The sequence below is a fragment of the Saccopteryx bilineata genome, chromosome 8 (assembly GCF_036850765.1).
Source record: "Saccopteryx bilineata isolate mSacBil1 chromosome 8, mSacBil1_pri_phased_curated, whole genome shotgun sequence".
Taxonomy (NCBI): Eukaryota; Metazoa; Chordata; class Mammalia; order Chiroptera; family Emballonuridae; genus Saccopteryx; species Saccopteryx bilineata.
Window position 1 is genome coordinate 70934619 of NC_089497.1, and position 12266 is coordinate 70946884.

The 12266-nt window shown below is 41.0% G+C and overlaps 1 protein-coding gene across 14 annotated transcripts in view; it reads left to right on the forward strand.

The window, feature by feature from the left end:
• The window catches only part of MCF2L2 (MCF.2 cell line derived transforming sequence-like 2), a 255093-nt gene that overhangs the window by 61214 nt on the left and 181613 nt on the right, over nucleotides 1-12266 (forward strand). For 13 of the 14 annotated variants that reach the window (XR_010726901.1, XM_066241647.1, XM_066241644.1 and 10 more), the window contains exon 6: nucleotides 9888-10004. Coding sequence is in view for 13 of the 14 variants with exons in the window: in XM_066241647.1 (XP_066097744.1) it covers nucleotides 9888-10004 (117 nt within the window). In the remaining variant the exon portion in view is untranslated. Of the gene's footprint in view, nucleotides 1-76; nucleotides 106-9887; nucleotides 10005-12266 lie in introns of those variants that run through there. The other variant, XM_066241655.1, reaches the window with a different exon arrangement.

Below are 12266 nucleotides of genomic sequence, written 5' to 3' on the forward strand. Positions count from 1 at the left end.
CTCAAAGGGTTAAGCAGTAAAAAGGAGTGAAGTACTAATACATGCAATAGCAATGGATGCATCTCAAAAATATTCTCTTGAGAGAAAGAAGTTAGACACTAACAAGTACGTACTCTGTGATTCTCTTTATAATAAAGGTGAATAAGAAGCAAACTAAGGTATGGTAGGTAGAAAATCAAACAATGGCTGCTATTAGGGTAATGAGCAGAGAAGATTGAAAGGAGGTACAAGGGAACTTTCTGGAAAAATGTACTATACAATGGTACCTTCAGATACGAATTTAATTCGTTCTGTAACTGAGCTCATAAGTCAGTTAACTTGTATATCATACTGCCAATACTGGACCCGTGCGCCAACACACCAACTAGTGGCAGCTTCCCGAATCACGACTCGTATCTCGGAATTTCGCTCGGATCTCAAACAAAAATATGGACCGAGTCACAGCTCATATCTTAAGAAATTCGTATGTTGGTCTGTTCGTATCTCAAGGTACCATTGTACTTGATTGGATGGTGTTACATGTGTATATACATTTGTCAAAACTAATGTAACTATACCCTTAAAATTTGTGCGTTTTTTTTTTCTTTACAGAGACAGAGAGAGAGTCAGAGAGAGGGATAGATAGGGACAGATAGACAGGAATGGAGAGATGAGAAGCATCAGTCATTAGTTTTTCATTGCGCGTTGCAACATCTTAGTTGTTCATTGATTGCTTTCTCATATGTGCCTTGACTGCGGGCCTTCAGCAGACCGAGTGACCCCTTGCTCGAGCCAGTGACCTTGGGTCCAAGCTGGTGAGCTTTGCTCAAACCAGATGAGCCCACGCTCAAGCTGGTGACCTCGGGGTCTAGAACCTGAGTCCTCTGCATCCCAGTCCGATGCTCTATCCACTGTGCCACCGCCTGGTCAGGCTGTGCGTTTTTTAATGTAAATAATATCTCAATTGAAAAATGAAAAAACAAAAAAATTAGAAAAATAGATAAACCTATAGTGTTATAGAAAAGTTTCTAATATATTTTTGGTTTAGTTGGAAATAATTTCAAAGTCATAAAAAAAAACTTCAAGAATAAGAGTCGTACAAAGAATATTTCATGTTCTTTACCCAGATTCACTTACCTATTGTCAACATTTTATCCCCATTTGCTTTACTATTTGCTTCTTTATATACGTTATTATATACATAGATATATACCTCTCTCTACATATTATACATTATATTATAATGTGTCAATATACTCAATACATGTATTATGTTAATAAATTATATATTAATACATATATAATACATAAGTATTTACATATATCTCCACATAGTAAAAATAATATATTGCATATGTAGAGAAGTAAATATATATATAAAGATATATACATACACACATATATAATAAATGATTGGGAACAACTTAATGCCCAACAACAGCAGACTGGTTAAATCAATTATGGTGTACCCAATCAATTAAATACTTTGATAAAATTTAATGTATGTACTTAATGTAACAAATATCCATATATCCATATATCTATATACACACATTTAAAAATATGTATATCCTTGTATACATCTTTGTATAGGACTAGAGGCATATGTATACACATAATAGGTATATGTGTATATGTAACAGGATCTAGCCTAGGATTAGGTAGTGGATTTAGTTGTCATGTCTCCTTAGTCTCTTTTAATCTAAACCATTTCCATAGCCTTAAATGCTAAAATGACTTTAGCATTTCTTAATAATTCAATCCCTAAAAAAAAAAAAAGCATACCTGTAAGGTCAGGGGCTGCTGCCATCACGGTGGCCACGCACATACAGGTTCTCATTAGATTTGGGCAGACAGTAATGAAACTGCAGAGCCAAAAAATGGTAGGCCATTCCTTGCACCTGGCAGGCGAGTAAAAACACATAGGGCTCCAAAACCCACTCATTCAGAGCTCACAAAGCTACTGACACATTCAGATCTTTCTAGAATCAAAGGCCCCCACCAGTCTGTCACCTCTGGTTCCCCATCTGCACATCTTCTCCCTTCTCCTCTCTGCACAAACTGGCTTCTCCTTCAGCACCCTGCCATCTTGGCTTCTTATTCTTTCGTCTAAAAAACTACCTGGACCCACAAAGACTCCTCCAGCACATATTAGCATAACAATTGCCCTTCCCACGCAGGAAGGTAATTAGCAGTTTCACCTGGGCAGCGTCATTTTTAACAATAAAAGTGAGCAAACTCAGATAACACAAATTTTACAAACTCATTTGCCCCACAGTACCTCATTTGGGGCTCGTGTTATAGTTTCTCAGGATGCGATTCAGTTTGTGCATTTCCAGCTGGAGTACTACTTGATCACTGTCATGTCCTTTTCAGGGCATCACATGTGAAAACACAGTGTTCATCTGCTCCTCACTGATGATGTTAGTCTTGAATCCCTAGTCAAGTTGTCCAAATTCTCAAATGTATTGATTATAATGTTTTTTCTTGCAGATAATAAGCTATCTTTGGAGAGACATTTTAAGACTATACAAATGTCCTACTCAAGAAAATTCCTCTCTCTCTCTAATATCCATTCTTTATTCTTGCCTGAAAAAACCTTTATTATTGGTTGCAAAATAGTGATTTTTCAGTTTTAACACTCTCTCAACATTTACTAGTCAGAAGTTGTTTTTCTTTTACCATAAGGTAGATCTTCCCTTTCCCCCTATTTATTTATTTGTTTATTATCATTATGCATTCTTATTTTTTTCGGTGGTTCATAATTCATTACTATTCTTAATTATTTTGGTTCTCAAATTGTCCTCAGTTAGGCTAGTGGGAGCCACTTCAAGCTGGCTCCTGTGTCCTTGTGACATGCTTCTATCGTTTTTTGTGTGTTTGTTTTTAGTATTTCCTTACTTTCTGTCCTAATATGATGTTCCAGGCTCATTTCATACATAATGCAACAGCCCTAATCTGGCCCTGCAGTTAGCCATGTCACTGAGGAGCTCTGGTTCCTTCTGGTGGTAAATTAGACTGAGATCTCCTGTTACTACTCAGGTGTCTTTACTTCCAGGCCCTTTCAGTATAGTCTATACCAGGGGTCCCCAGACTTTTTATACAGGGGGCCAGTTCACTGTCCCTCAGACCGTTGGAGGGCCGGACTATAAAAAAAAACTATGAACAAATCCCTATGCACACTGCACATATTTTAAAGTAAAAAAACAAAACAAAACAAGAACAAATACAACATTTAAAATAAAGAACAAGTAAATTTAAATCAACAGACTGACCAGTATTTCAATGGAAACTATGCTCCTCTCACTGACCACCAATGAAAGAGGTGCCCCTTCCGGAAGTACGGTGGGGGCCAGATAAATGGCCCGCGGGCCATAGTTTGGGGACCCCTGGTCTATACATATATGCACATATACACACATATTTGTATTTACACATACACATATGTAAGCACACATACATATTATATACTCATATAGGTATGTGTATATTAATATATGTAGGTAGACATATATGTGTATATATATGAATATATGAAACATAGAGTTCACACTGATACCTTAAATCTTAGTCCATCTAGGATATATTTTTAAGTGGAGATTATAAGCAAAGGTAGACTAGTATGTATAGTATGTTCCCATTTCCATAGAATAAGAGGGGCATTTATATGATTGTATATGCATAGATCATATCAGGAAGGACATATAAGAAATACAAAAAACTAGCTGGGCCCTGGCCGGTTGGCTCAGTGGTAGAGCGTCGGCCTGGCGTGTGGAAGTCCCGGGTTCAATTCCCGGCCAGGGCACACAGGAGAAGCGCCCATCTGCTTCTCCATCCCTACCACTCTCCTTCCTCTCTCTCTCTTTCCCTCCTGCAGCCAAGGCTCCATTGGAGCAAAGTTGGCCGGGCGCTGAAGATGGCTCCATGGCCTCTGCCTCAGGCACTGGAATGGCTCTGGTCGCAACAGAGCGACGCCCCAGATGGGCAGAGCATCGCCCCCTGGTGGGCGTGCCGGGTGGATCCTGGTCGGGCGCATGCGGGAGTCTAACTGCCTCCCCGTTTCCAGCTTCAGAAAAATACAAAAAAGAAAAAAAAAAAACTAACTGAAGTGATTGCCTCCTGAATGTAGCAGTGGAGGCCTGAGGGTAGGGTGAGAGGAAGACTATTTTTCTATGTAGGGAGACTCTTTTTCTGTTTGGATTCATTGCCACCTAAACATGTTATTTGTTCAAAACAGCAAAAAAACTGGCCCTGGCTGTTTAGCTCAGTCAGAGCACCATCCTGAAACATAAGGTTGTAGGTTCAGTCCTGGGTCAGAGCACACGAGAAGCAACCAATGAATGCACAGTTAAGTAGAAGAACAAGTGAATGCTTCTCTCTCTCTCTCCCCCCCCCCACCATCTTCTCTCTGTCTCTCTAAAATCAATAAATTAAAAAAATAAAAGCAAAAACCCCACTTTAATTGAAATTGCTCTGAGAAAATATTTAACCCATCTCAGTAATAATTGACCATCACAGACAAGGAATTTCTTTTTTCCCCTTATTTTTCCTCCTTTGAGATCCATTTTATATTAATTATCAAATTTATTGAAACACTTTCTTCCTATACTTTGGACTCAAAATGAATTTCTTGTTCTATTTTAAATACTTATTTGAAAATATTTGAGTGTTTAAGGGAAATGTGAGCCATGCGTGTCTTATTCTGCTTTCCTGAATTGAGTGACAATATTGGGGAAGAAATGATGACTTACATGAGGTTAATGAATTTGTTATAATACTCATAAGCTTTCTTGTCTTTTGGGGATGAAAGGTAGTTGTTGCTTCCTGTCACTCAAAATGGTTTGGAGTTTGAATTGAGCATTTGACCAAACGCCAGACGTGTTTGTTTCTCTGCTTGTGTGTATAACATATCTCTCCAAGTGATAATGTGTATACAGATACATATGGGATATATGCCCTGCTTCTTGTGTGGTGCATCTGAAGAGAGAATGAACACCTATTTTGTCTTGATACCATGTCTTTAGCTATTTCTGTTTGTGGGAATGTACTGAATCCCTACCCATCATACTTTTATTTTTAAATTAAAATCAACATTTTAGAGAACTCTCAGTCAAGCCCTGGCTGGATAGCTCAGTTGGTTGGTTGAAGTATCATCCTGAAGCGCAGAGGTTGCTGGTTCGATCCCCAGTCAGGGCACACAGGAACAGCTCGATATTCCTGTGTCTCTATCTCTCTCTTTCTAAAAATAAATAATAATAAATAAAAGAAAGAAAAAGGAAAACTCTCAATCGCTCAAGCTATTGGCACATTTAGGAGAATTTCTTTTAATGCAAAATGTTCATCCTGTAGGCTACTATTTCACCTTACAGAGAAGATTGCATTCCCTTCATAGCTCAAATGTGCCACAGAATTCAGGGTCCTAGGTTACCAAGCTTGATGCAATCAAACTTCAAGATATATTTTGTTTCTAGGCCCTGGCCTGTTGGCTCAGTGGATAGAGCGTCAACCTGGCATGCAGACATCCCAGGTTCTATTTCTGGTCAAGGCATACATGGGAAGTGACCATCTGCTTCTCTTCCCCTCCCTCTCCCCATTCTCTCTCTCTTCCCCTCTTGCAGCCAGTGGTTCAATTGGTTTTGGTGTTGGCCACAGACACTGAGGATAGCTCAGTCGATTCAAACATCGTCTCCAGAGGGGGGTTGTCCCGTAGATCTGGTCAGGGCCCATGTGGGGGTCTGTCTCTCTATCTCCTCTCCTCTAACTTAAAACAAACAACCAAACAAAAAAAACCCCAAGAAGATAAATATATATATTTATCTTATATCTATATATTATCTTAAGAAAACTATATATATATAGTTTGTTTGTAAATGACAGTTTCAACCAGTGGTAGTCAACCTGGTCCCTACCACCCACTAGTGGGTGTTTCAACTTTCATGGTGGGCGGTAGCGGAGCAACCAAAGTATAAATAAAAAGATAGATTTAACTATAGTAAGTTGTTTTATAAAGATTTATTCTGCCAAACTTAGTGAAAATCCGACATAAAGTACTTGGTAAGTAATTATTATTATATGCTTTAACTTGCTGTAACTCTGCTTTATAAATTTTATAAAGTAAAGTGACTTCCCTACTTTATAAATCACCATTACTGTGGAGCCGGTGGGCGGTAGGTATGAAAGGGTGACCACCCCTGGGTTAGACTGTTGGGTGTCTTCTTTGTTTTTGAAACATGGCTTTGATGTTAGCACTTTACTTTGCAGCACCTTGTGCTCTCTTATTATAACATCTCCTTGCTCATTTCTAGTGAGATAATAGTTATATTTTCACAGGTTGAGTGAGGGGAAAGGAGTTCATTTTGCATAACTCTTATAAGAATCAGGTGGACCAGGAGGTACTGTGTTTTTCATTCCTTAAGACATACCTGACCATAAGACACATCTAGGGTTTTAAGGAGGAAAATAAGAAAAAAAATATTCTGAACCAAATGGTGTGTTAAAATATTTAATAAAATACCATATTTTTCACTCCATAAGACTCATGGGCATTTTCCCCTCCACTTTTGAGGGGGAAAATGTGCGTCTTATGGAGCAGAAAATATGGTAATTATAGTTAAGTCCCTTAGCCTCACTTACCTTTACCCCTGGAGAGGGGTGCTTTGAAATAGCAAAGGGTTTCTGAGTGCCAGTTGCTAGCACTCGTCTTATCTAGAACAGCCACACTCATAACAGCCTTATAAAATTGTTATGTGAGTGGCTAAGACAATCTTGCAAAAATCCCTCAAAAGGCTATGGAGATGCAAGTTGGTTTCTTAAAATGGAGTGTGTTACAGAACACAGGAATGCTTCTTTTAGAATTAAAAGATCACATAGGTCTTTAAATGAGCAGCTTTAGGCAATGTATAGATAAGAACATAAATAAATCTATACTGAAAAGAAAAAAGTACAGCATTCTTTTTAAAAATTTTTATTGATTAAGAGAGGAAGCAGGAGAGAGAAAGTGATTTGTTGTTCCATTTATTTCTCTATTCATTAGTTGATTTAAAAAACTTTCTTTTTAGCTAGCATGTAAGAGAGAGAGAGGAAGAGAGAGAAGGACAGACAGGAACAAACAGATAGGAAGGGAGAAAGATGAGAAGCATCAACTCATAGTTGCGACACCTTAGTCGTTCATTGATTGCTTTCTCATATGTGCCTTGACTGGGGGACCTGAGAGGAGCCAGCGACCTTGGGCTCAAGCCAGCAACCATGGGGTCATGTCTGTGATCCTGTGCTCAAGCTAGTGACCCTGTGTTCAAGCTGGTGACCTCAGGGTTTCAAACCTGGGTCCATCAACATCCAGGCCAGTGCTCTGTCCACTGCACCCAACCTGGTCAGGTCATTGGTTGATTCTTTTTTTTTTTTCCATTGGTTGATTCTTGTATGTGCCCTAACCAGTATCAAACCAACCTTGGCTTACCCAGACGATGCTCCAACCAAGTGAACTATCCAGCCAGGGCATGCCATCCTTCACCGATAGCAGCTGTTCTATGAGTGCACATGTTGGATATGGTGCCGTAAACCTGGTGCTGCCTCAGGGAAGCAGGAGAGGAGGAATGGATGAGAATGAGCTTGAAGGACAAAGTTTATTATATTCAGGTCCCAGAGAGGGAGTCACCTTGTGTCACGCTGGCCCAGAGGGGAAGAACCAGGTTTTGGCCAGAAGGCAGAAGTAGGATGAAGGGAAAAACCTAGATAAGAGTCTTTAGGGAGTTTCCCTGGGAAAGATGAGTGAGCAGAGTGCTGTCACGCGTGGATGCACACCTCTCGCTCCTTCAGTGAGGCGCATCAGAAGATGTGCAGCCTGGCTCAACAGGTTTCTGAGACCCCAGGCTGCGGGAAAGTTACTTCTGCCCAATGTGATGTTGCATTATGGTATTATTTTAAGTAGCTACTAATGTTCTGAGAAGAAAAAAACATCATTTTTTACTTGACAATTTCTTGTTATGTATTGTGTAATTTCTAATTGTAGACAAAATAAAAATCTTTTTGAAACCTTCAAAAGTGGCCTAAATTTTTTAGAAATGAAAGGCACAAATAGATTAAGGTTATTTATTTTCTCTTTCTTATATTATAAAATAATTTTTTAAATTCCCAAAGTCTTTTCCAGAAGGAGAAAGTCACGGGGCCTGATGAGGTCAACACAGTGATCTGTAGTGATCAAATCCCACTAAATCAGGTTCCTTGAGGGTAGGGCCTGTCATGTTGACTGTTTTATTCTTTGGAGCCTGACATTGATTGAATGAATAAATCAACTTTGTTTTTATCTATAGACTTTGGGCCATAACTTATATTCTTTTCATTCCAAAGTGGACTTATCACTTGTCTGTCTGATACAATGTAATAATAGAGAAAAGCCTATATTCTTATGTCTCTGACCAAGAATAGATTTTCAAAATAATCAACAAGAAGTGAAGAAATATAACATCATTAGATAAAGATTTCAGGGCATATGTCAGAAATAGTAATGAGGTTACCTATGTCCTAGTCAGGAGTGAGTAGGGGCATGTGATACAGTGATGGGACAGAGAACCAGGACCCTGCCTGGGGGACAGTCTGGAATGTGTCATCTTCCCCTAGATGTGTGGACATTCACTCATCAGTAGGATTGTTAATTTATGAAAATCCTCTGCCCATTACCTCTAAATGTCCTCCATAAGACAAATCAGGGGTACCTGACCAGGCCGTGGTGCAGTGGATTGAGTGTTGGACTGGGACTCAGAGGACCCAGTTCAAAACCCCAAGATCACCAGCTTGAGTGCGGGCTCATCTGGTTTGAGCAAGGCTCACCAGCTTGAGCCCAAGGTTGCTGGCTCGAGCCAGGGGTCACTCTGTCTGCTATAGCCCCTGGTCAAGGCACATATGAGAAAGCAATCAGCAAACAACTAAGGTGCTGCAACCAAGAACTGATGCTTCTCATCTCTCTCCCTTCCTGTCTGTCTGTCCCTATCTGTCCCTCTCTCTGTCTCTCTCTTTCCCTGTCACACACACACACAAAAGACAAATCTGGGGGTACATCAACCTTCTTCATAAGTGTACATCAACTTTGTGAGTTTTTTTAATTCATACCCCTCAGAATGTCCCTATATTTTAATTTTATTTTGATATTCATCAGCCCAGCCTTTATTGGGCTTCTCGTCCCAGGTTTTTGGGTCTCAGTACAGCACCTGAGATTGGTGGCTGAAGAGTATACCTTAACCGGGGAACTTTTTTTTTTTTTCATTTTTCTGAAGCTGGAAACAGGGAGAGACAGTCAGACTCCCGCATGCGCCCGACCGGGATCCACTCGGCACGCCCACCAGGGGCGATGCTCTGCCCACCAGGGGGCGATGCTTTGCCCATCCTGGGCGTCGCCATGTTGCGACCAGAGCCACTCTAGCGCCTGAGGCAGAGGCCACAGAGCCATCCCCAGCGCCCGGGCCATCTTTGCTCCAATGGAGCCTTGGCTGCGGGAGGGGAAGAGAGAGACAGAGAGGAAAGCGCGGCGGAGGGGTGGAGAAGCAAATGGGCGCTTCTCCTGTGTGCCCTGGCCGGGAATTGAACCCGGGTCCTCCGCACGCTAGGCCGACGCTCTACCGCTGAGCCAACGGCCAGGGCCAACCGGGGAACTTTTGACAGAAGTTCACTTCACACAAGACTCTGGCTTCTAAGTAGCTTAAAACTGAGCTCCCCAATGCAAGTCACCATTTTGCCATAGACTCTTCAACATTCTGGTATTCTTTTCTCTAAGGGGGAAAATGGAAAGGGAATTTCTTTGCTGGATATGATATCCATTTTGGATATAAATGTTCGAGAAGGCAATGACAGTAGGAGCTAGATGAACTACTATTTAATTATCTGTGAGGAATATATTAATTTTTTTCCTTTTATAGATCGTTATGTTAAATTCTGTCTCTGACCTTCAAGGCTACATTGACAAAAGCCAACTGACCGAGGACTTAGGGGGGACTTTGGAATATCGCCACAGTCAGTGGATAAATCATCGAACTGTGAGTACCAACTTGTGTGCCCTTTTCCACGTCTCTCCTTGCTTTCCAGGAGAGGAGAGTTTAAAATGAACTATTGGGAGGTCATTGCCTATGACTACCTAACATTGGGGAGGTGGGGTTTTCCAAGCCACAGGCTGGGGGGAAATAGTGTGAAGGAAAAAAGCTGGAGTTTCTCCTGCCGAATACCTTCACCTCACCTCATTTTCTGGCATGGGAGTTTTGAGGACTTGATTTAGGTACACCTGGGGAGTTTTCACAATACCAATAACCTCAGAGAAATTAATTTACTTAATTGGAAATGGGTCTAAATCATTAGTTTCCACATAATTCCCCAGATGATTCTAATGTATAGACAGTTTGAAAGCTGTGTAAGGACCCAAAATATAGTGTTTTACTTTTTTCCCCTTCACTCATATTGGTAGTTATTATGCTAAACTAGAAGGGTCAGTAATATGGAGGAAAAAGTAAAAGGAAAACTCACTAAATAATGTGTTTCTATCTAAAGTTGTCATTCCTCTTTCCCTGCTCCTTGAGCCCCTGTACCCTTGAGAAAATTAGGTTTCCTAAGCAAAATCAGAAGCTCCATTCACCACTCCGAAGGCAAGCTGTGGTGTCGGCACCCCTATCTGTATTCGTCTCTTTGGAAACATGCTGCCGAGTGCATGAGCTGCATTTAACTGGGTGTAAGAATTTACCTTGTTTTAGAGTAGTGTTTTATGATTTAAAAAAAAGTTAAGAATTGAACAAAATGGATTTCTAACAACACAATTTCAAAACGACGGACTCTAATCCTTCCCTCACTTCTCTGTATGCCGTGTAATTTCAAGGAAGGCCTTCCTGAGACCTACAGGAGAGCCCTTGAACTGGGCAAGAAGCCTTTAAACATCTCATCAGTTTTACCATAATAATGGTGACCCCAAGAGAATCTTATATATATATATGGATATATAGAATGTAAAGTTCTGTACAAATGTGTAATTCTAAATAAGCTTACATATGAACGGACTGTGGAGGGAAGCTAATGTAGACTACCAGACATGAGTGTGCTGACATGAGTGTGATGAGGGTTGTCCCAGGATGCAATTTCTCTAAATCCTGTAAAACAGGGGTCCCCAAACTACGGCCCGCGGGCCACATGCGGCCCCCTGAGGCCATTTATCCGGCCCCCGCCGCACTTCTGGAAGGGCACCTCTTTCATTGGTGGTCAGTGAGAGGAGCATAGTTCTCATTGAAATATTGGTCAGTTTGTTGATTTAAATTTACTTGTTCTTTATTTTAAATATTGTATTTGTTCCTGTTTTGTTTTTTTACTTTAAAATAAGATATGTGCAGTGTGCATAGGAATTTGTTCATAGTTTTTTTTATAGTCCGGCCCTCCAACGGTCTGAGGGACAGTGAACTGGCCCCCTGTGTAAAAAGTTTGGGGATCCCTGCTGTAAAACATGGACCCTGGAGGGCTTCTAGGCTTTCTTTCTTGCTTGGTAGATTCTGAATACACTACTTTTACGAAATTGAAAGAATGTTACTACCCACCAGCCTTTTTGGGCTAGCCAGATCTCCCTTTGTCGGATTTCTCTACCTATCCTTTCTTTTACTATGCTGTTCATGTTTTTCAAGTTGCCTTAGATTTTTTTTTGAAATGATACAAATTTGCAACAAATAAAGAAAAAAACTAATGCACCTTGACATCAAAGACAAAAATAGTTCTATAAGAATTTAGAGACAGCCCTGGCCAGTTGGCTCAGTGATAGAGCATTGGCCTGGCATGCAGGAGTCCCAGGTTCGATTCCCGGCCAGGGCACACAGGAGAAGCGCCCATCTGCTTCTCCACCCTTCCTCCTCTCCTTCCTCTCTGTCTCTCTCTTCCCCTCCCGCAGCCAAGGCTCCATTGGAGCAAAAGTTGGCCCGGGTGCTGAGGATGGCTCTGTGACCTCTGACTCAGGCGCTAGAACGGCTCTGGTTGCAACAGAGCAACGCCCCAGATGGGCAGAGCATCATCCCCTGGTGGGTGTGCCGGGTGGATCCCAGTCGGGAGCATGCGGGAGTCTGTCTGACTGCCTCCCCATTTCCAACTTCAGAAAAATACCAAAAAATAAAAAATAAAAATGAAAACTGAGGTCATGAGGATTGATTAAAGATGTGATATGAGCAGACATGTGCCCCATCCCTCTCCCTGCCCCAGACCTAGTTCTTATCCATGGTTTGTATTTGTGCACGAAGTGAGCATATTATAGTGAACTTTAAAAAGTACAGCTAGTATTG